This window comes from Podarcis liolepis (assembly GCF_965112155.1).
Source record: "Podarcis liolepis genome assembly, chromosome: 3".
Taxonomy (NCBI): domain Eukaryota; kingdom Metazoa; phylum Chordata; class Lepidosauria; order Squamata; family Lacertidae; genus Podarcis; species Podarcis liolepis.
Genome location: NC_139557.1, coordinates 124,719,790 through 124,743,565, shown reverse-complemented (window position 1 = coordinate 124,743,565; position 23,776 = coordinate 124,719,790). Strand labels below are relative to the sequence as shown.

At 52.2% G+C, this 23,776-nt stretch overlaps 2 protein-coding genes across 3 annotated transcripts in view; both read right to left on the bottom strand.

Annotated features, from left to right (window-relative positions):
* MAPRE3 (microtubule associated protein RP/EB family member 3) overlaps positions 1 to 23,776 on the bottom strand; it is an 89,576-nt gene that overhangs the window by 40,037 nt on the left and 25,763 nt on the right. The gene's annotated exons all lie outside the window — the stretch shown is intronic.
* The window catches only part of DPYSL5 (dihydropyrimidinase like 5), a 39,551-nt gene continuing 17,952 nt past the window's right edge, over positions 2,178 to 23,776 (bottom strand). Inside the window, exons 3-13 of one of the 2 annotated variants that reach the window (XM_083494485.1) lie at positions 21,650 to 21,808; positions 16,189 to 16,368; positions 15,914 to 15,982; positions 14,668 to 14,712; positions 14,405 to 14,480; positions 13,498 to 13,654; positions 13,203 to 13,344; positions 11,189 to 11,331; positions 9,114 to 9,321; positions 7,649 to 7,817; positions 2,178 to 3,902 (exon numbers count right to left, since the gene is read on the bottom strand). In XM_083494485.1, the coding sequence (XP_083350611.1) occupies positions 3,817 to 3,902; positions 7,649 to 7,817; positions 9,114 to 9,321; positions 11,189 to 11,331; positions 13,203 to 13,344; positions 13,498 to 13,654; positions 14,405 to 14,480; positions 14,668 to 14,712; positions 15,914 to 15,982; positions 16,189 to 16,368; positions 21,650 to 21,808 (1,434 nt within the window). In that variant the 3' untranslated portion in view covers positions 2,178 to 3,816. The remainder of the gene's footprint in view (positions 3,903 to 7,648; positions 7,818 to 9,113; positions 9,322 to 11,188; positions 11,332 to 13,202; positions 13,345 to 13,497; positions 13,655 to 14,404; positions 14,481 to 14,667; positions 14,713 to 15,913; positions 15,983 to 16,188; positions 16,369 to 21,649; positions 21,809 to 23,776) is intronic. The other variant, XM_083494486.1, reaches the window with a different exon arrangement.

The window sequence follows — 23,776 nt, the reverse complement described above, 5'->3', positions numbered from 1 at the left end:
TTGGCAAAGAAAAAACAAGGATAATTGAGGGTAATTATCCTTGCAAGTTCCCCCAGGGACAGGGGGGAACTGGCTTCACTCGCAGATCATCTCGGTACCCAGCTCTCGCTCTGGTATGGATTGTGGGGGGCAGGGAGGCGCTGAGTGCAAAAGCCCTTCACCTGCTGAAAACCCTCCTTTGCCGCCATTAAGAAGCAAAGGTTCTCCTATTAAGAGTTTAATTTAGACTAATGTACAGGTGTGTGCTAGAAGAGATGAGATCAACTGTGGAATTGAAGCAGCTGCAAGGTTGTTAAGGTTTGAACTTGAAAGAAGACTTCATTCGGTGTAAAAGATGAGGGGGAGCCTACGGCTTCTTGATATAAAGCTTTCTTTTGTACATTTATGATTCGGCAACCCTCCCTTGAAGTGCTTTGTTCAATTTGTGTATGTACAGGGAAATGGGATGAAACTGGATTGCAGATATGGAATATAACATCAAATGGAACTGTGTGTGTAAAAAAAGGAAAAGGAAAAAGGTAGGGAAGCTCTATTTTGCCAAAGGTTTACAATGGAAATTTAGAGCTGACTCTTCCCTATCCTTTATTATCTACGGACTGAACTGAATAATGCTAAAATGACTTGTAATTTAATTAAACTGGATGTATAACTACTTATCTTTGGCTGAATAGAGGGATGAAAGGAATCTTTGAGCTTGCCAAGGAGTTGATAAGGTTCATCACTGAGTTATTTGCAGATCACTCTCCTTCCCAGGTTGAGAGGAAAAAATGGCAAAAACAGGTTTTTTATCGGGACAGCTTGGGATTTTTGCAGCTGATGCTAAAGTTGCAAAACAATGAAGCACGGGACAGAGCAATGGAGAACTTCTGAAACAACAATGGGATATTAGCTCCACCCAGGGAATGAAGGAGAACAGCAACAACCGGGAAAAGATAGACATAATATTTTTCAAGGACAGAAAAAAACATCACGGACAGAATAATTGCCACAGGAAGAACAAGGATATGTTTTGAATGCTTCACCTACACGTTTATAAATCATTTAATGTGCCAGTACGAATGGAAGTTGTTAATATTGCAGTTGTTGTGTAAGGGATTGCTAATTTGACTGGAGTGTGATTGAAATTAATAGGATTTTGGAACGCATAAATCATCAAATCATCCATTCTAGCACGCGGGGGGAGGGGCACCTAAATTACATGATTTGGCACCTGAAGGATTGGTATTAATAATTGTATTATAATTTGGCATTGTTATAATGAGGCTATTATTGGGTTATTGTAATTGAAAACTAATAAAAATTATTATCAATAGAGATACTGACAACTAGATTATTTAGCCATGTTTGAAGAAGCAAGAGATCTCTTCAAATGAAAGCCCCCCGTCAAATGCCACTAGTGGATCAACTTGGAACCTTCCAAGGGACCATGGCGCGGGGGGGGGGGTGACAGAGCAAAGCAGGCAGGAATCCCAAGCCTCAGCCCCTTCGGGGGGGGCAGGAGGAAATGCACTTCTGTGCCCCCCCCCCACGATGCTGCCCTCTGCTGCCAACTGGTGCATGTAGCTCTGCACATTTCGTTTACACCCACATCCCGTTTAGCACGGCAGATTTAATTGCCGTATTTTTTGCTGTATAAGACGCACTTTTTCCCTCCTAAAAAGTAAGGGGAAATGTGTGTGCGTCTTACGGAGCGAATGCAGGCTGCACGGCTATGCCAGAAGCCAGAACAGCAAGAGGGAGAGCTGCGCAGCAAAAGCAGTGATCCCTCTTGCTGTTCTGACTTCTGGGAAAGCCGTGCGAAGCCTCTTCAGGGCAACAGGAGGAACACTTCACTTCACTGGAGAGGCGCTGCGCAGAGGGAAAGCTGCGCAAGCATGAGGAGAAATGGCACCCCTTCCGTTTCTCCTCCCGCTTTGCTGGAGAGGTGCTGCACAGATGCAGAATATTTTTTTAAATTGTTTTCCTCCTCTAAAACTAGGTGCGTCTTATGGTCAGGTGTGTCTTACAGAGCGAAAAATACGGTAACTGGCCAAAGCAGATGCAATCGCTACCTGTGGATTGTTGGTGCCTGATGGGCTGTTGGTTTGAGCCACCCTTGAGAGAGCGCTTGTGAAGGCCCCCCCAAATCTCAGTGCTGCCCGCCCAAACCCCAGAAGCACAGACGCAGGAGCCTCGTACCATGAGAACACTCTTTAATGAGGAAACAGAAACGCACAGGGCAGCAGGTGCTATCACAGCCATTACAAGACTATCCCAACGGAGGGGCGGGCGGGGGGGCGGGACTCCTCCTCCTCCTCCTCCGCAGTCCTGGGGCAAAGGAGTCCTCTGTCGTGCCCCCCACCAGCCTCACACACCTACGGGGACCAACTAGTGGGGGGGGGGAGAGAAGGTGCACAAGTAACAGTTCACACTTCACACTACTCCAGAGGGAGACCAGGTGGGTGGGTGGGTGGGCAGAGGGGGGGTGGAGGGGGGCTCTGTGGCCCCAACAGTCAGCCAGGGGGGGTGGGGGGTTAGCACCATTGTGTTAAAAGAGGAATGTTGGGGTGAGTATGCTGGCGACTCTCAAGACATCCCATACCTCAACGGGTGCCTCTCAGGTCTAACAGGTGCCAACCACCATGGGCTGAGACCCCGACTGGCTTCCCCCCCACAAGCTCTTCACAGTGGGTCGCAGAGGACAATGCACCCAGCCCCTCTTCCTCTGCGGAGTGGCAAGCAGAGGCCCCAAAGGTTTGGGGAGCAGCCAGCCTCCTCCTCCTCCTCCCGGCTCTCTGGTCCCTTCACCCCACGGGCCATTCTCCCTACCCAAGGATCAGAAAGGGATTCCTGCCTACCAAAAGGTGCAGATACGAAAGCTCTGTATCCTATGCTGGAATGTGGGGAGAGAGGTCCCCTTGCTCTAACCACTGCACTGCACTCTCCAGGGGGAGCCCAGGGGTCCTGGCCCTCCTCTTGCGCCCATGGCTCGGGGCCCTCCCTGACAACACCTGCCTGGTGGGCTGGCGGAAGGACGGGGTGGGTGGGAGTTCTCCCACTTTAGCCCTCCCCCCTCGCAAGAGAAGGCACTGAGTGGGGCCTACAGAGAAGGCCATGGAAAAGGGGGGCAGGCAGCAGAGGACCCCCCCCTCAATCCACCTCATGGCATCATCACCCCTCCCCGGGGAAGAGAGCAAAAAGTGGGGGTCCCACTACTGCTAAGCAATGTTGGGATGAACCTCTCTGCACAGCAAACGCTGCTTGGAAAAGGGGGGGCTCCACCCTAGAGACCTGTCCAGCCCCCCCCACCTGCCTCCCCTTTCTATCCTACTGCTAGTCACACAAAGCACCTTTCAATTCAGGATTATTCATTTTTTTTCCACGTGATGCACAAACAAGTCAAAATGTCACTTATCCAAAAAACCCAACGTGCAAAACAGAAAGGAACTGGGGGCTCAGGTGGCCCCCCTTGGCCCTGCCCCCTCCCTAAGTCGGCCCCCACCCCCACCGCCCGTGGCACTTGGGGGAGCTGCCCCCCTCTACCGGGAAGAAAGAGACAGAAGCAGCCCAGCATCGCCCCCCCCCCGTGCATCAGCCTGCGTTTCCATGCAGTCGTGGAGTGAGGGGGGGTGCCTCTGGCCCGGGACCCCCCTGGCAGCCTCATTCCGGGGAGGGGTCTTGGTGGGGGTCATCAGGTGTGAAGTGCTGGTCTTCGGCGGCGGCAGCTCCGGTGAAAGGTGTGTCTGCCTGGAGCCCGCGGGGCGTGGGGGGGGGGCAGCCGGGCGAGTGGGGGGGCGGCGACGGCGTCCTTAGTTGGGGGACAAGTCGGGGGAGCAGCTACCAAATGCCGCTAGACCTGCCTCCGGGGGGAGCGAGAATCCGGGCCGAAGCTCGCTTTGGAACATGGTCATCGATCTGAGAACCTGGAGACAGAGAAGAACGGGGCGGTCAGAAGCACATTGGCAAGGGGGGGGGCACATCCTGTCCCAACCAGGCCACAAGGACCAGCCGGGGAGGAGAAAAGCTGTGGCGAGGACCCCCGTAAACAGCCCCACCAGCTCTCCCCCAAATTCAGGCGCAACCCCCCTCCCCAATGCCAAAAAACTATTTCCTGCTGCTGCAATTTGGGGCAAGCAAAGGGTGAGAAGGGAGCAGAGGCTATAGAGAGTGGAAGGGGCTTCGGCCCCTCAGTATTTGTGGGGAGGGGCTGAGCAACCCCAATATTGAGGGGTGATTATCCCCTGCTGCCACCAGGCAAGCACTTGCACACCAGGCAGGGGCGGGGTGCATCATGTGATGCCAGGCTCCCCTTCATGTGGGGGGCAAGTCGGCACCCCTGGAGGGGAGACAGAAGCAAAAGAGAGGGGGATTCACCTAATACAGTGTACCTGAAGGAGCGTCTCCACCCCCATCGTTCTGCCCGGACACTGAGGTCCAGCTCTAAGGACCTTCTGGCGGTTCCCTCCCTGCGAGAAGCGAAGTTACAGGGAACCAGACAGAGGGCTTTCTCGGTGGTGGCACCTCCTTCCCATCAGATGTCAAGAAAATAAATAACTATCTGACTTTTAGAAGGCATCTGAAGGCAGCCCTGTTTAGGGAAGCTTTTAATGTTTGATGCGTTACGGTATTTTAATATTTTGCTGGAAGCTGCCCAGAGTGGCTGGGGAAGCCCAGTGAGATGGGTGGGGTATAAATAATAAATTATTATCATTATTGTTGTTGTTGTTGTTGTTGTTATTCTATTACATCAGGGCTTGCAATCCCCCTTCCCTGCCCCCCCCCACTGCTGAGCAATTCAAGGAAGAGGAAGAGACCCCCTTAGTGGCTATAATCCCCATTTCCAGAGCCTGCCAGGGGTTGAGCTTGAGGAGGAGCAGGAGTTGCTCCCACCCTTTTTTTTGGGGGGGGGACACTGAGGTTCTAGCCGAGAGGGACCTGCCAGGTCCAATCCAGCGGCAAAAGCACCTCCCAGAATTCCCAAGCAGGACTTTGGAGGCCAGCCTGAAGCCTCTCACTTCTGACACCTGGCATTAACCAGACTTGGCACGTCTTGCTCTGCTAGCCTTGAGTAAGAAGCATCCCCCCCCTGCAATTTGAAGGGACAAACAGGCTGAAAGAGTCAGGCTGGCAGCCTCCCCCCCCCCCCCACTTTGCTCTAGGAAGCAGATTCCCCATTGCCAACCACGGCTTCTGCGCACAACAGAGCCCTCTTCGCAGAGGTCAGTACAAAGAAAATCTCTCCCCCTGCCAAAAAAGAAAAAAAAATCACATCGCTGGTGCAGCCTGCCCTCTTGCCTACCCATCACCCCATGAAAGCCCCCTCCCCAAAATGACTGACCATGCAACCTCCAGCAGAAGAGATGCCACCTGAACCACCTCCAGAGAAGAGACAGCACCTCACATGGTTTGGGGACCCCAGCCCCAGCACCCCCAGCCACTCTCAGGTCCAAACCAGATACCAAGAAAGACCTCCTTTTTGGAAGCTGCTATTTGCATTTCAACGCCCTTGAAATGCAATTAGCAACTTTGGAGTGGGGTTTTTCTTCTCAGGACTGTGGCAGAGAATGCAAAAGAACAAGGAGGTTTTTCCCTGCCAGATATGAGATTATACTATGAGGCATCTTATCTCTGTTGGCTGAAGGAATGGATGACATTAAAAAATTCACATATTCTAGATCTAGAAGGTCATGATAATATTTTTGGTTAGCACGCTTATTTATGGTATGAAAAGGTGAAAGTTCATAAAGGATTTACAAATCATATAATTAGGGGGAAAATTATAGAGTATGGCATAAATATAAGAATTTATTAGAGGTAAAAACACCACTTTTGCTCTCACCGTTGGAAGCCATAGTGGTAAAGAAAAAGAATATGATAGAAAGATAGACTGCTTATAGAAATTTATTAAGAGGGAGGAGTACAAAATAAAAGAATTTAAGGAATTATCAGGAAAATTAATAGCATGGATACAATATCATCATTTGCATTAAGTATTTAAGAAAGATAGGATATGAGGGTTTGGGGAACAAATATCACAACTGGAGAGAGACCTGTTGGAATGTAATGTAAAAGTGCTGTCTAAAATGTATAAAATATTATTGGAATGGGAGACAAAGGATGAGCAGGTAAAATCCTCAATAGGCCTCACTGGGCAATAGAAACTGGTCATAATATAGACATGGAAGCATTGAAACGATTGCAGAATATGGATGTAAAATACAGCATGTTATGGTCTAAGAGAAAATTGTATGAAAGTGATATATTGATGGTATCAAACACCGAGCAAGTTGGCAAAAATGTATAAATCTAAATCAAATAGGTGTTGGAAATGTAAAGAGAAAGGTTCTTTTTACCATATGTAGTGGTCTTGTAGTAAGGTTAAAGTTTACTGGGAAATGATATATAATGAAATGAAAAGGATATTTAAAATAACCTTTGTAAAAAAACCAAAAGCTTTTCTTTTGGGAATTATAGGGACAGAACTCCCTAAATTGTATAGAATTTTATTTATGTATGCTACTACAGCAGCAAGAATGTTACTCGCCCCAAAATGGAAAGAAGCAGAAGATCCAGCAAAGGAAGAATGGATACAAAAACTTATGGAATATGCGGAAAGGCAAAACTTACCAGAAGAATAAGAAATCAAGATAACATTTTTTTATAAAAGAATGGAAATGGTTTATTCAATATTTACAGATAAATTATAAAAAGATAAAAACACCGACAGGATTATTTAACAGCCTGCAGTTTTATAAGGGTATATATTTAAAGCAGATAAACAAATGAGCAAATTAAGTTAATTTGGATATGCAGAAGGTATGAAAAACAAATGGGAGGAACCGCAGAAAGAGGGAGAAGGAAGTCAAGGTTTGAAATGTCAAAATGATTGTAAAAACAGTGAAATGTAAAAACTTGAAAAGTATAAATAAATAAACGTGGAAAAGGACTGTGGCAGAGAAGGAGGGCAAGGGACCGTCTGCCCCTCCGACCCCTCAGCCCCACAGGCCTCCTTGCCTGGCCCCACTGCTCCCTCTCGGCCATGGCTGGCAGGAGACTCCTCTGCAAGGAGCGACACCCCTTCTGTGTAGCCCTGCAGGTGTGCCTCAAGGGGGGGGGAGAGGGGCTGGACGGGGGGCTATCCTGACCCAGCCAAAATACCCAGCGCTGTGGAACCCACTCCCCCCAAATTGGGGGCTCTCCTTCCTTGTTTCAACAGAGCTTGGCTAGCTACCTGTCAGGGATTCTTCCGCTGTGATTCCTGAATTGCGGGGGGCTGGGCTGGATGACCCTTGGGTGCCCCTTCCAGGATGCTATGCCCATCCACCCCCAAGAGCGGCTTGGCCTGACCCCTGCCTTCGTCCCACTCTGGCGGCTTCCTCCTCTCGCTCTCCCGTCTCCTGATTCCCAGCCAATGCAGGATCGGGGCGGGGAGCAGGCCCTGCAGGAATTGGGGGTGGGGGGCGTGGTGGGTGGTGGCGCAGGGGAGGGGGGAAGCCAGGTCCCAGCCCTAGTGGGGCAGCTGGCTCTGCTGGGCAAGGCAGGAGGCGGGCAAGCGGGGCAGGGAAGATGCCGAAGCCTGGGGGGGGTGCAAGGAGCATGGCGTGGGGGGCTCTCCCGCCTCTGCGCGCCCTCCCCCACAGAAGGCCCCGCGCTCCAGCCCCGCTCTTACCGGAAAGGCTGAAGCCGGACTCGTGGAGATCGCGCATGCCCCCGTGTCTCGTGGCCGGCCGGGTGGGCGTGTCTGCCAGGGGCGTCCCCGTCTCTTTTTTCCCAGGGTGGGCAACCACGGCCACGTCCCCCAGGTAGGGGGTGCGGTCCACGCCCTTGAGCTTTAAACTCTGCGCGGAGCAAGACAACAAAAGGCACAGACAGGTCAGCGGAAGAGGCGGCCTCTGGAGACCCCGGCGCCCCCAGGGTGGGAAAAGGGGGAGCCTGCCTCTTGGGGGGCTCGGGGTGGGCGGGGGGGCAGGTGAAATGCAGGCCGGGGTGGGGGCTTGGGCGGGGAGGGGCAGCTGCCTCTGGGGGCTGGGAACGGGGGCTCCTCTCGTTCCCCCCCTCGACCAGCAGGTACTGGGCCCTGGGTGCCACGTCTGCCAGGGACCCCCTCCAGACGCCACTCTCTGCTACCCTCCCCCCACTCCACTCTCCTCGCCCCAGACTACCACTGGTCAAACACTGAGGCATGCTGGAGGCCGGGGGGGGGGGGCTCCCCAGCCTCCACTGTCTTTGCAGCAAGGACTGCGAGGGGAAGTAGGGCGAAGAAGCGGGGGCCGGTTGCTTGGCTCACCCCCTCTTCAGCCCCCCACCCCTTGGAAAGATTCCCTCAGCTCCCCCTGCCTTCCCTCATCTCTGGGTGCAGAGCTTGGCTGCCCCCCCCCATCCCAGGATGGACTAAACGGCTTTCAGGGTCCTTGCGTCAATTCTACCATTCCAGGATTCGGGGGGGGGGGGCTGGAGTGCTGGGGGGGGTCCTCCTTGTTGACCTCCCTAAGCCCCCTCCTTTGGGTCTCTTGGTCGCTCCTCTGCTCTCCTGCCAGCCTCTCCTGGGACCAACATCTCCCCTCCCAGTCAAGCCCCTTCCTCTTCATCCCTAAGTTGCCCCTCTGCTCAAGTGGTAGCCATTTCAGTCCCCCCCCCCAGCAAAGCCTTGCTACCCATGCCATGCCATGCCATGCCTGGCCAAGCCCCAACTCTTCTCCTTGCAGGAAAAAGGTGAGACATTTCCTCCCTCTTTGCAAAAGACAAAACCCCAAACACCTGGATGCATCTGGATTTCTGCACTTGGACGCCCAAATTACAAGCACACCTGGGGTGCCCAGCCCTGCTCTCCACCCTCTGTGCCTCCCCCTGCCCCGCTATCCTCCTCCCGCAAACCCCCACCCAACCCCCAACCCTTGGGCTTCCCGCAGCCACACTCCTGCCCTGAAAGGAGGAATGGGGGCTCCAGCCTTTTCCCCTGCCCACCGTCTGGTGTCTGCCACAAGCAAAAGCCTCTGGGCATGCCCCTCCTCCTCTTCTTCCTCTCTGCAGAGCCCCCCCCAATCCATGGTGGTCTTCAAGGCTGCCTTGCGATGGGTGTCTCTGCATGCAATGCAATGCACTGCGCTCCCTGCCACCCCGCTCTGCCCCGGTACCTTTTCCCGCTGCACCAGCTTCTTGTAGACGGAGTCTGGGAAGGAGCGGAGGGGGCAGAACTTGCCGGTGCCCTCGGCGCACATGAAGACGCCGTTCTCGTAGACCACGCGCCCGCGGCTGATGGTGACCAGGGGCACCCCGTGGCAGCGCATGTTCTCAAAGAGGTTCACGTCCCCGCCCTGGACCTGGGTGCTGGCCGAGATGGTCCTGGGGGGAGCAGGGAGCAGGAGGTGAGGCAGGGCTTGGGCCGGCAGCTGCTCAGACTCCCTCTTGGGCTGGGGGGTGGCCGGCTCCCAGCTTCCTCCCTGGTCCTTTAGAAGCCCCACCAGAAAGAGGCTGCAGAGCAAAGACTTTTGGGAGCATGCCAACATTGTATTGTGTGCATTTATAGGTTTTTCTTATTTAACCTTCTCTGTTGTGATTTGGGAAAGGAGGGATATGGAAATAATAACACGCAATGTCAAAGTGAGGCAGGATGAGGCCTCAAACATGTGCTGATCCCGTGAGCAGCAGTGGAGGAGCCCTAGCGAGAGGGGTGGATCAGCAGGCTTGGGGAGAGGCGCCCCGCAAGGCTGTAGAAGGCAAGAAAAAGCCCTTCTGCTTCTTGCCGGAGGTGGCAGAGGGGGAATGGAACAGGAAGAGACAGTGTGGCTGGCTCCCTGGCACCCTGACCAGGAGGACTCCACGCTGCAAGATTTAGCTGCAGCTCAGGGTGTCCCCTTCCCCTGGCAGAAGCGGGACGCAGTGGTGCGTTTGCGCCATCTACTGTGTGCTGTGAAAGCAACAGGATCAGAGCGCAGGGAAATGTGTTGCAAGCATCTGTTGGGCAAGGAGGACAGTAGTTTACCCCAGCGCTACTGAGGAAGAAGAAGAGAGACCTTTGCGTAGGCGCCAGAAGCAAGTGGGTCCTTCTCTGCCAATGCACTAAAGGGACTTAAGGGAGAGCCCAGGGGTCTGGCGAAACTGGAGCCCTTCTTTTGCCACTGAAACTGGGTGTCTTTTCCTGAGAAGCAGAGACGCCTTCAGGGGTTTCAGCCAGAAGAGGCTTCTTCACTGGGAGTTCCAGCTCATTTCTGAATAGTGATGGGAGTTTGGGAAGGCAGTCTTCCACAACCTGACGCCCTCCAGCTGTTTTCGACTGCCCCTCCCTTGAGCTCCAGCCAACACGGGTTGCAGCTTCAGAGGAAGGGTAGAGCACACGCCTGGCATGCAGAAGGCCACGGGCTCAGTCCCCAGTGGCAGCATCTCTGAGCAGTACTGGGAAAAAGGCTCCTGTCTGAAACCCTGGAGAGCTGCTGCTGCTGCTGCCGGTCAGTGCAGACGACATTGCGCTAGATGCAGTGAGGGTCTGACATGGAACAAGGCAACTTCCTATGCTCCCCCCCGCTGCCTCTGTGGCAGAAAGGCAAGCCTGGCTGGGGAGGGGGCAGGGCGAGGATGAAGTCTTTCCTCATTACCTATTGAATTGACTTACGAATGGCTTCCCACAAAAACGCCTTGAAGCAATCAACAATTTAAAGACACCCCCCACAACAAGAGCCACTGAAAATCTAATACATACATTCTTGTTTGGACAAGCCGACCCAGAAGTTTAGAAAGCTGATGGAGGTTTTGTTCTGCTTTTAGTCTACTGTTATTTTGTCCTCCTGGAAGTCTTAAATGATTGCTGCTAATATCTGTAATTGACCATGTTATTCTTTTATCTCTTTTGTAGATTGGAGGTTTATTTGTGTGTTTTTTTAAACCATCAGGAAGCATATAAATTGTACGAAATAATATATCAGTCCATCAAATCAACTAATGCAGAAAGCGCTGGACACTCAGCCATGATGCTGGGGAGAACCTCTTATCTCTGTGAGCATCCTCCCCCCCCCCCGCTTCCCTGGGGAGGCAGCCAGCAGGAGAGGAGGGGAGCCTGGCTTCTGAAGCAGCATCAGGCCAAAGTGACCCCCCCCGTCAACTCCCCTCTTCTCACAGCCCATAAGCCCCAAGCTGCCACTCCCAACATGGCCCTGCTGACACCCAGCCCCCTCCCCGCTCCCTGTGGCCCCTTTGTGTGTGTCCCCCAACCTACTTGGTGGCCTCTGGGTCCCACACGACCACGTCTGCGTCGGCCCCGGGGATGATGCGGCCTTTGCGGGGGTACATGTTGTAGATCTTGGCAGCGTTGGAGCTGGTGATGGCGACAAAGCGGTTCTCGTCCATCTTGCCCCCCACCTGAGGGGAGAGAGAGGTCAGAGGACTTGGCAGGAGCCGGGGGGAGGGGGGAGCTGATGGGAAACGCTCTGGGAGAGCCCCCACCACCAGAGGACCACTCCCTGGCTAGGAATGCTGGCTTTGAAATGGCCTCGCCAAGCCCCCCCCCCCCCGGCCTGCCATGGGATTCTCTCCCCCTCTTGCAGATCTCCGGGGGGGGTGCTGGGATGGATCCTGGAGCATTCCCCCCCCCCCATGTTAGTTTGTGTGCCCCCTGGCTGCTGGAGGACAGGCTGTGCTGGTGGCAGGGAAGCAGGCATGGGGAGCTCTGCCATGGGCTTAGCGCCAAGTGTTGCTGCAAGGCTGGGTTGAGGGCGCCCTGCCCTGAGCTCCTTTCTTTCTCATGCGGGCAGCCAGCCAGCAGAGGGACCCCAGAAGGGCTTCCTCCAAGCCTCTCCTGCTAGCCTTTGTCCCTCTGCACCGACCGAAGGGAAGAAGAAGAAGAGTTTGCATTTGATATCATAGAATCATAGAGTTGGAATAGACCACAAGGGCCATCGAGTCCAACCCCCTGCCAAGCAGGAAACACCATCAGAGCACTCCTGACATATGGTTGTCAAGCCTCTGCTTAAAGACCTTCAAAGAGCAAATTCCACTGTCAAACAGCTCTTACTGTCAGGAAGTTCTTCCTAATGTTCAGGTGGAATCTTCTTTCTTGTAGTTTGGATCCATTGCTCCGTGTCCGCTTCTCTGGAGCAGCAGAAAACAACCTTTCTCCCTCCTCTATGTGACATCCTTTTCTATATTTGAACATGGCTATCATATCACCCCTTAACCTCCTCTTCTCCAGGCTAAACATGCCCAGCTCCCTTAGCCGTTCCTCATAAGGCATCGTTTCCAGGCCTTTGACCATTATGGTTGCCCTCCTCTGGACACGTTCCAGTTTGTCAGTGTCCTTCTTGAACTGTGGTGCCCAGAACTGGACACAGTACTCCAGGTGAGGTCTGACCAGAGCAGAATACAGTGGCACTATTACTTCCCTTGATCTAGATACTATACTCCTATTGATGCAGCCCAGAATTGCATTGGCTTTTTTAGCTGCCGCTTTATCCCGCTTTATCACTCCCCTTAAGGAGTCTCAAAGCAGCTAACAATCTCCTTTCCCTTCCTCCCCTACAACGAACACTCTGTGAGGTGAGTGGGGCTGAGAGACTTCAGAGTGAAGTGTGACTGGCCCAAGGTCACCCAGCAGCTGCATGTGGAGGAGCGGGGAAGCAAACCCAGTTCACCAGATTATGAGACTACCGCTCTTAACCACTACACCACACTGGCAAGTCAGGGACCGGGTGGAGCCACAGGGAGTGATGGCTGCATTCTGGGGAGAAGGGGCACTGGAGACTGACTTAGGAAAAGGGATTGGTGATCGGGGGTCAGAAGTGAAGAGTGAAGAACAGCAGCAGAGGAGGGAGACAGCTCAGGCGGGGGGAGAGCCAAGGGCTTCCACACCGCCGTCTCCTGTCCCCACCTCTCCTGCCTGGCAGGACCAGGAGAGGATGGAAGAGAGAGAAGCAGAGGCGGGTAACGCGCAGGCGCAGTCTTCTCCTGCTTGCAGGCACCTCAGGTGGGGAAGAGACATAAGCGGAGGTCTCTGCTGTGGCAACTGCCTGGGAAGAGCTAAGAGAACTGGGGCTGTAGGACATGCCTTTCCCCACCTTGCAAGCGTCCCTTCGACAATGGCAGGGGGTTGGACTCGATGGCCCTTGTGGTCTATTCCAACTCTATGATTCTATGACAATGAAGAGTCAATTCCTTGCTTGAAAGCCTCTCACACACACCCCAGGCCCTCTCCCCTCCCCATGGCGGGATGGGGGCAACAGGGGGCCTCCACCTACCACTCCCCGTTCCCAGATGACGGCCATGCGGTCCTGCACTCCGCTGACTCCGTGGGGGATCTTGGTGAAGTCCTCCTTGCCCATGGCCTTCTGCTTGGTGGTGAAGGGCCGGTGGTCGGAGGCCACCACGTTCAGGGTGTCACTGCGGGGAGAGCTGGTCTTAGCAACCCCCTTCTCGGCCTCTCCACCCAAAGCCACCCCTTCCTTCCCTGCCTTCGTTCCAGGACCCCCTTCCTCCTCCTCCTCTCCCTCCATCCTCCAGGGCTCCATCACCCCCCAGCCCAGGCCCCCTTACTTGGCAAGCAGGCTCATGAGGTAGGTGGAGGTGTTGGTGTCCAGCCGCAAGGGCGGGACGGTGACGTAAGCCGCCGCGTGGGACCAGTCCTGGTGGTAGTAGTGCAAGCCCGTCAGCGCAGTGTGGGCCGTGGTGGTCTCTGCGTACACCACCTTCCCTGCGGGGAAGCAAGGGGAGGGACCTCAGGCCTGGCTGTGGGGCAGGGAGGGGGTGGTTTCCTCGAGAGCCCCACAGCAACCAGAGGCAGGACTTGCGGGGCGCATTGTTCAGCTGTGCGCTCGAGGGGGGTGCCAGGGACACTTTGCTCACAGAGTTGTGTTTGGTTTTTTTACTTTTACTTATTGGATTTATATACCGCCCTTCATCATAAGGTTTCAGGGCTGTTCACAGAATAATAAAATGCAGGAAAAAAACATGAGAAGCAAAACAAAACAGCAAAACAATAATCCCAACCTTCCCACAGACACAGTTAAAAGGATGTAGAACATTAATCAGCACAAGGCCTGGTTAAAAAGGAACGTTTTCGCCTGGCACCTAAAGATCTGTAAGGAAGGCACCAGGCGAGACTCCCTGGGGAGAGCATTCCACAAATGGGGAGCCACCACAAAGAAGGCCTGTTCTCGTGTTGCCACCCTCCGGAGACATCATAGAGGAGGCGCACAAAGAAGGGCCTCAGAGGGCGATCTCAGGGTCTGGGAAGGTTAACTGCAGAGTTGGGAGGGACCCAAAGGGCACCCCAAAACAGGCACCCCAGCCGACTGGGGAGAAAAGACCCACTCCTTGCAATGGCTAGCAAGGAGGGGCTGGATGGGTCCAGGGGCCGGGACATGCCAAGGGCAGCTTGCCATCTCCCCTTGCAGTTGCCGTGTGGGCACCTCCTGCTCCAGATCCAGGGAACGCCACTCACCTTGCATCTTGGCGGTGGCAATGACGTCCCCGGCTGACATGCTGGAAACGTTGACCAGGTAGACGGGGCAGTGAGTCTGCCGAGGGAGGAGGACAAAAAGAAGAGGAAAGGCGTCAGGGGGCTTGGGGCAACGAGAGAGACCTGGGCACGGAGTCCAAGCCATCCATCCACCTGGAATGGCAAAGGGGCCCCCACCCAGTCGGGCAAGAAGACACAGCCTCAGTCCTCTGCAGCAGAAGGAGGGGGCGGTTAAGGCTGCTCACCCGGTTAGCGATGGTGATGACCCGATGCGTAGCTTCAGCTTCCAACTGCAATGCAGAGAGAGAGAGAGAGATATGAGGCAGGCAGCGGCCTGGCCCATTGGACCCCGAGACAGTGCCTGCAGGTGCCAACAGAACCCCAACACTTCCCCCTCTTCTCAGCAGTGACCAACTCATGGGGTGGGGCACAAACTGGGCAAGCGCCTGCCCCAGTGAAGCCAGTAGGCATGGGTGGGGGACCTCACTTCTTTTCGGCTGCAGCTGGTGGGTCCTGGAGCTCAGTGGGGCACAGATGTCCCCCCACCCACCACTAACAGCCATGATAATCCCCCCACTTATGAGCAGCACCCACAAGCTCAGCCAGCTGCCCCCAACCTTGCATGGGCAGCCAAGTCCCTCCTCCACTGCCTTCCTCCTGGTCATTCTTCCTGGCTGGTGGAAGAACTGCCCTCTGAAAACAGTCACCAGGCAATTGGCAGCCTTGGCAAGGAGACCCTGCAAGTTCCGAAACTGCCCCCTTCTCTCTTGGGCCTTGGGGGGAGTGAGATTCCCAGCAGGGCAGGTGTGTTCATTCATGGGTGTGCCTCCTTCCTTGTGGGGGTCGGGTGGGATTACTATGAGGAATTATGAAATATGGAACAAGCCATGGTGTCCGCGATGAAAGCATTGCATTCACTGGGTTTGATTCATTGACAATAATTTCTGATCAAATCCCACAAGCCTCTGCATCTATGCCATTTGCTTTCTCTACGCCTGACAGGCACGGATAAGCATTCTGAAACACAGGCCAGTTGCTTCATCAGGCATCCTCAGTACATAAAGATAGTAGGTTACTCCAACATAGTTTGTGAATCTTTAGGTGGATCTTAAGGGCCAGGAAGAGAGTTCACAAGGATACTGCCATCCTTCCTTCCTTCCACTCCTGTTTATGACCTCCTCCTTGCTTCCTCTTTTATTTACTCTGAATTACGTATGCATGCTCAAATTAGCTCTTTGTAATTTTAACTTTAACTTTGTCCCCACGTGGGTTTTTCTGAAATGCTCAGAGGAAATCTGATTGGTTCTTACGAACACTGTGTAAAACGTTCTTTTGTGAATAAAATGACCTGGGCCGAGGGATGGACGGATTATTATTGACACTTCCCCCCAGAGTCTTGCTGGTCAAGCCTCGCGTGTATTTTATTAATCAGAGTCCAATCCTTCCTTGCTTTGGGAATGCAACACTTCCTTCCTTGGTGGGCACCCTTACCTCCTCCGGCCGGCTGATCTCGATCCCTTCCGGGCCAGTGATGCCCAGCTCCAGGGCTTCCCTGGCCCCCTGCAGGGAAAGGCAAAAGAGGGGGTCAGTCTGGGGTAGGCGGGGACAGGGGTCACCTTCTTCCTGCCCCCTTGCTGGTCCCTGCCTCTTCCTCCCCTCTCCCAGGGCAGGACAGCCTATGGATCGGCTGATGGGATCATCCCCTTCCACTGCCCCCCCCCCGGCTGCGGCCCAGCCGCGTCCCCCCTGCCCCCCGAGCAGCTCACCTCGGCCACCAGCTCTCCATTCTCGGCGTGGACGCGGGCGATGGCGCCAATGTCCTTGCAGGCATGGAAGACCTGGTAGAGCTCGCTGTCCCGCAGCATGTACAAGTCCTTGTAGGTCATGAACATCTGGAAGGAGTTGATGCCCTTCTCCCGCACCAGGGTCTCCATCTCCGCCTTCACCTGAGGCAGAAGGGGCAGGCGTCATTCGCCCAAAGGTCTCACCTCCCACCGACACCCCTGGAAACGCTGTGAGCCGAACGCAGAGGGCCAAAGCCACAGGCCTTGAGGTATTGAGCTCATCTAATGTGCCTAAATCGAAGGCCCTGATGAACATAGGAAGAGGAGCTAGGAGTCTCACGTGGACGTTGGTGCAAATCCTGAACATTTCCAGACCTTCCTGTTTACAGTGGTGTGTTTGGAAGCAGGAAGCAATGGACACTGATGTACTTTGCTGCTTCAAGGAGGCCACGCTCGCTCGTCTGCCCTCACCTCAAGAGGCTCCCAACCCTCTGCCTGGAGTTCTCCCCACATCACAATGTCTCCCGACTTTGGTTGCTTCCAGCTTTCCTCTGCAGACTGGCTCACTCACTCAAGTCACCTGGAACATGCTGCTCTGGGCCTGGATCTGTGAGGAGCCGGTCCCGCCTTTGAGCAATGGGCTCTTTGGCCCTGCTGGGAGGGAACATGTGATTGGAGCATCTTGCTCCAAACTGAACCTCCACCAGTGGGAGGGGAAAGTGGGGAGGGTCCTCTGGAGCAGAGAAGGAGGCATCTCTGCTCTAGGGTCCTCTTCCAGGAATCTGCTCTTCATCCAGGCATGCTCATGCCTTGTTCTAGAGGCATGTTCTGTCTCTGTATTCTGTGCAGGTCGTTGGTCTATGTTTGGTAATCTTAATAATAATAATAATACTTTTTTTATTATATGCAGCCCATCTGACTGGATTGCCCCAGCCACTCTGGGCAGCTCCCAAGAAAATATTAAAAACACAACAAAACATTAACAACTTCCCTATACAGGGCTAAAAGTCAAATAGTTCTTTAATTCCTTGACATCGGATGGGACGGCATTCCACAGGGCAGGTGCCACTACAGAGTACAGAGGCTGCGCAGCTGGGTGCCCCAAGTAGAGATGAAATGGTCCTGCGCAGGTAAGACACAGGTGGGGTGGGGGTCTTCTCCCAGTGCCAGAAGCCAGGCAAGGCAGCGCCAAAGCCCACCAAAGAGGGGGAGGGAGTGGCCAACTGCGGAGGGAAAGGAAGGGCTGTTACAGCTGTCAGGGGGCCGAGAGGAGGAAGGAGCTGAGCCACAAACACCCAAACAAGAGGCTAAGGAGGTCAAGCCACCCAGCTGGGCTGGGGAACAAGATGGCTGTGGGCAGGGGTCTAATCCAGAATTACCAGCCGGCAGATGCTCCACGGCCCTTGGAGCAGCTGGGGGCCATGAGACGGCCAGCAGGCATGCTTGAGACCCCTGGCCTTGAGATCCTGCTACGGCCCGGCAGTTGGCCTGAGGAAAGTCTCCGCAGGCTGGAGCAGGTGGGGAGGGTGGCAGCTGGATGGCTGCGGAAGAACTGGGAGAAGGAGGCACGGCCGAGGGGCATGGAGGTGGCACCACTGGAGAAGGGGCAAAGCCCCAGGCACCCTCCCCAAGGGGCTGCAGTGAGGGCAACCAGAAGGGTCAGGCAGATGGAGTAGCCTCCCCCCATGAAGAAAGTTTGCAGGGCTGGGGGCTTTTTAGGTTAAAGGGGAGTTAAGAGGCAAAACGATGGCAGTTTGTAAAATTACAGAATATGCAGAAATGGCAAAACACACTGGAAAAATAAGAAATCAAGATAACAAACTTTTTATAAAGGAATAGAAATGGTTTATTGAAAATTTAACTGTAAAGAGATAAGAACATTGGTCAGGGTTATTGTAATAACCTGTGGTTTCATAAGAGTATATGTTTAAAGTAAATGAATAAATGAACAAATTAAGTTAATTTGGATATGCAGAAGATATTAAAAATAAATTTAAGGAACCGCAGAAAGAGGGGGAAGGAAGTCAAGTTTTGAAATGTTAAAATGACTGTAAAGTTCACTTCCGGGTTGGTGCGATCTGGAAATGGCGGATTCCCTCCGAGCTCCGGAGGGAATCGGCTCAGCGGTGGATGGGTCTTTGCCGTGCCGGCGACACGGGGACCCTTAAAAACCGCAGGCGCGGAAGCCTGCGGACTGAAGACTCGGCGGGTGCCTTAAGCGCCCCCCCTGATTCGCAATGAGCCTTTTTAAAGGCTACGGAGGGGATACGGGGGACGGCGCGGCACTGAGAGTCGATCGCTACCGCCGCTGAGCGAAGCCGCGAGCCATAACCGGAGAGCGCTGACTTCCTTCCTTGAAATTTGGATTGAAAAAAGAACCCGTGAGTAATTTGGAACTGAACTTTAAAAACTTTTACCTTCTGAATTTGAGACGACCGGGGGGTGTGCCAAAAGGAAGTCCCCATCCCCCCCCCCTTGCAGACGATCCAGAGCAACGATATAAGAGCTAAGCTGGAGTGCCCACCCTGTAAAGGGTGAGTTTTAAAAAAAAAGACAGTAACTTCCAAGATTTGGAAAAGCAAATTTAAGCAGGAGAGTGGAGTGTTGGAAGAGTTTTTGTTTTGTGGTAAACAACCCTCCCTCCCGAGCCCGGGAGCGATCTGCTTTGGAGCCTGTATAGAGGAGCAGAATTTGACAGCTGTCAAAGCTGTCAAATGGACTGTTAATAGTGAAAAAATTGCTACTTAAGACCTCTCCGGATAAAAAGGAGCTACAATTGAACTAAAATTTTGGGAAACAAAGAAATAATAGGACAGAGGATTGTTGGAGAAAAGACCATCCAGTAACCAGATTCCCTCTAGGGGGAATTCTGTGGAATTACAATGGCTGTGGGTGGAAAGATACTGAGAGAAATCGAAAGGATGTTTTCACTGGTGGGAACCTTACAGGAGCAGACTACAGCTATGAGTAAACAATTGACGGCCTTGGATTTGGAAACAAGTAGCTCTGCTGAATGTAATGAGGACCTGAATGAGAAAGAACCCACAGCTGAATTTGAACTAACAAACAAAGAAGAGGAGAAGACAAAACAAGAAAGAGAACAAGTTATGTGGGAAAATACTAACCAGAAGCCGATATCTGGAGAATACAAGCAAGGAGACCATTGGATGGAATCTATTTTAAGCCTACGAAAGATACAGAAGACGAAAGTGGAGGCCCTGGGAGTTTATGGAATTCAGGAACTCGAAATAAAGAAATACAATTGGGGCCTCCATATAGACTTTGATCTTGACCATCACCAAGACTCAGGCCTTGTGGAAATTCTTCAGCAGTTGCTTCTAAATATGGGAAGAGACTATGGACTGATTGGATTGAATGTTAATGAAATCTTTCGAGACTCGATGACTGACAAAGAGGACTACCAACAAAACCGGCGGAGAGGGACTGAAATAGATTTGAGAGCCTCGGATGTGCGGAATCCAGGCTAAAAACTGCTATTTTGGACATGTCTTGGGAAAGGACGCAAAGCGGGGATGGGAGGGAGGGAAGTATAAATTTAAACAACACTCAAGACCAGGGGGTTTAGTAATAAGGAAATTACTTAAGAAAAAATGAGAAATCGAGGGAAGAGAATTGGGGTCCAACTTAGGGAAAATTTATTTTTTGTTTTTATAAAAGGACTAATATTAAGACGGAAGAAATGCTAACTTGCTGACATAAACCTGGGAACAGGGATGCAAGGGAGGGGGTGGGGGGAAGTCAAGGACTAGGGTTAGAAAATAAGATTTTCTGGAATTATTCATGTTTGTTGTTTTTTATGTTTGTTTTGGTGTTATGTGTTTTGTTTTTGTCTATATAAAATGTGAAAACCCAATAAAAATTATTAAAAAAATAAAAATAAAATGACTGTAAAGTTCAGGACCCATTGAAGTTCAAGACCCATTGAAGAACATCTCATTTCCATATAGTTAAAGCCATGGTTTTCCCAGTAGTGATGTATGGAAGTGAGAGCTGGACCATAAAGAAGGCTGATGGCCGAAGAATTGATGCTTTTGAATTCTGGTGCTGGAGGAGACTCTTGAGAGTCCCATGGACTGTAAGAAGATCAAACGCATCAATTCTTAAGGAAATTAGCCACTGGAAGGACAGATCCTGAAGCTGAGGCTCCAATACTTTGGCCACCTCATGAGAAGAAAAGACCCTCCCTGGAGGGTACAAGGAGAAGGGGACGACAGAGGATGAGATGGTTGGACAGTGTTCTTGAGGCTACGAACATGAATCTGACCAAACTGCGGGAGGCAGTGGAAGTCAGGAGTGCCTGGTGTGCTCTGGTCCAGGGGGGTCACGAAGAGTCGGACACGACTAAACGACTAAACAACAAAAGTTAGTGAAATGTATAAACCTGGAAATCATAAACAAAATTTTAAAAAAAGAATTTAAATATGCATGGCACAGAGAAAAGGGGAAAGTTTTTCTCTTCTCCTGACACCAGAATTTGTGGCTTCAAATGAGGTTGAAAGTGGGAAGATTTGGGGCGAATAAAAGGAAGGACTTCTTAATGCAGTGCAAAGTTAATCTATGGAACTCCCTGCCACAGGAGGCTGGGAAACCACGGGAGGGGGAGGGGCTCTCAGGCTGAGTTCCACTTGTGGGTTTCCCATAATGGGAATCTGGCTGGTCACTGTGAGAAGAGGATGCAGAATGCGACGGGCCTTTGGCCTGATCCAGCAGGCCTGTGAATACTTTCTTTATCCTGAGCAAACCGTTTTGTATGACTGGCTTTTCGGACTGATGAAGCGTGTAGCGAAACCTGTAATATATCCGGAGAACAACAGGTCTCCTTTTGCCCACTTGCGTTATTCTGACCAGGGTGGCGGCTTTGATTTGCCTTCCCGTGATTGATCCATGCATACGACTTTGTGTTTCCAACTCAAGACCCATTGAAGAACATCTCATCCAGTTCAATCTTTGGAAAACAGCTTTGAAAAACTTTTCATATTCTCTAGTGTGCTACCCTTGTCGTTGTGGCGGCACGGGGTTGCCGTTCTGCGATTGGACTTACTTCTGGCTACTTGTGGAACGGATCATTTATCCAGTCTGTATAACGTTTACTGCACATGTAACTTGTTAAGATAGAGTTGTACATTTATCCACTCCATGTTTACAGTATCTCCAGGCTTTGTCTTGCACAGGGCACCTTAGTATGTTTGTTGTTTGAATGGTTACAAGCCTATCTCTATTCTAGCTATTAGTCTAGTAAATTTGGTTTTATACTTATAAGCCAGTTTGTTGTTGTTTTGTTGTAATATTACTCCTTGTGCTCTTACAAGACTCCACTTTCGGAACCCTAAAGACCTGCTGCCAGTAAAGGCAAAAGACCTCCTCAACCTGAGTCAGGGAAGCCAGCAAGCCCCTCCCCCCGTGGCACCCCCTCCCCTCTTACCTTTGGTGCCCACCAGGTGATGCCCATGTGCAGGGCGTAGTCGCAGCACACCTTGGGGTCGGCCAGGCTGCGGCACTTTTCGTAGGCGTCCAGGAGGGAGATGTCCTTGTCCGGAAGCACGTGCCCAATCACCATCGTGGTTCCCCCCACCAGGGCAGCCTGGGCACAGGGGCAAAGGGAAGCTGGTGAGAGATGCCCCCGTGGAAACCCCAAGGGAGCTTCCAGAGGAGTGAACCACCAACACCCAACCCAGAGCTTGCAAGCCCTGCAGCCTTCCTGGCGTGGAGGCCCTGGGTCAGGAGCCGGCAGGAAGCATTTCTTGCTAATGCAAAGGGAAGGCTGTGTCCTCAGCTGACACTTGTGGGACATCAGCTAATCCCCAAAGCTGCTTTTTTTGAAGGGGGGGGGCGGGAGGAGAGGAAGAAGCTGGCTGCCTTGCCTACATTCCCTCAAGGGCGCTGCATGAGGATTCTGGGCTCCAAGGCCTTCACAATTTCAAGAGGAACCCAAGGCTAAGACCTCATGGGGGGGGCAGGGAGGAGGTGGTTGGTGAACAGAAGCAGAAGCCCCCTTTCTATTGCCCTGGCTGTGTTCAGCACAGGGCACTCAGGACTTAACACGCTTCTTCCCTGGGGTGCCCAAGCTGCCCCAACAGTTCTCCTGGCATGTCAGGAAAATGAAGAGAGAGAGAGAGAGAGAGAGAGAGAGAGAACAGGCTGGGGGGGGGCAGAAGAGATTTGCTCAAAGCCTAAATTTAGGTGAAGGGGCTCAGTGCCCAGAAACTACTTTGAACACCAGGGATTGAACCACGGCAAACATGATGTGAGCATGTGCAGAGCGCATTCCTACAACAGCAAGCCACCAACCCTTGCACTCACAGGCACCCTGGTCTGCAGCGCACCAGCCACAGGAGGCTTGGCCAAGACTCTGCAGTTGGGGAAGATTTGAAGCCCCCCCCCCCAAGAGCTGCTGGACTCCCCACATCCACCAACTGCAGTCAGGGCAGCCAATGGCCAGGGATGGTGTGAGTTGTAGCTAAGCAGCACCAGAGGGTCACAGATGTTTTCCCTTCCCACATTCTCTTCTGGGGGGGGGCACAGGTGGAGAGCACGGCTGCAGCCCTAGACATACCCACAGAAGGAAGGAAAGAGCCAGTGCCTCACAGGATGAGGAAGCATTTCTCCAGAGCACTCTTTGAGAAGCCAGTCCTTCTTATAAATACAGCCGTACCTTGGGTCACAGACACTTCAGGTTGCATTTTTTTCATTCATATTACCCAAGTGGGTAGGTGGTGTTCAGCAAAATTCTACTCAGAGTAGACCCTCTGAACTTAATGCACACAACTAAGTTAGGTCCATTAATTTCAAAAGTGCTGCTCTGAGTAGAACTTGCCCAAATGCTTTTTTAAAAAAACAACTATGTTTCAGCTGTTTACAACATGGGGCATTCCATTAGCCAGATGATTTCTTCTTGCATGATGGAATGTTCTTCCCATCTCCCCACCGCCTAAAACTGTTCTAGAAGTTCCACCAACCCAAATCAGATTTGGGGTGTATGTGCACGGCTGTAGAGGGGAGGAACCCCCTCGCACAAGAACTATCCTTCCACGAGCAGAAAAACTTAGTTGAACACCAGCCTACAGTTTTATTAGATCGTCAGTCACTCGGGGTGCCTCACAGGAAGAAATGAAACAAACAAACAATGCTTATCTGGCTGTTATTTCAATCCTGTTCCCTTTTCGATAGCTCTGTTTGGAACATTTCTTTAAAAAGAGCATTAGCAGGCTGCATCTTTTTGAAAGCCACTTTGGATTTGCTTGGTAAAGAAAAAAAACAAAGAAAGAAACAAGGGGAAAAAACAAAGTAGTAATTCTAAAAACAATTCCTATAAAAATATTAATAATTTGAGTTCTAGTTCCACCCCCTTTTGGCTTGGTATTTTTTCAAAATGAAAAAACAACAACCCCAAACTCCTGCTCTTCTGTTTTTCAGTAGTAGATAGGTAGCCGTGTTGGTCTGCCATAGTCAAAATAAAAAATTCCTTCCAGTAGCACCTTAAAGACCAACTAAGTTAGTTCTTGGTATGAGCTTTCGTGTGCATGCACACTTCTTCAGATATCTGAAGAAG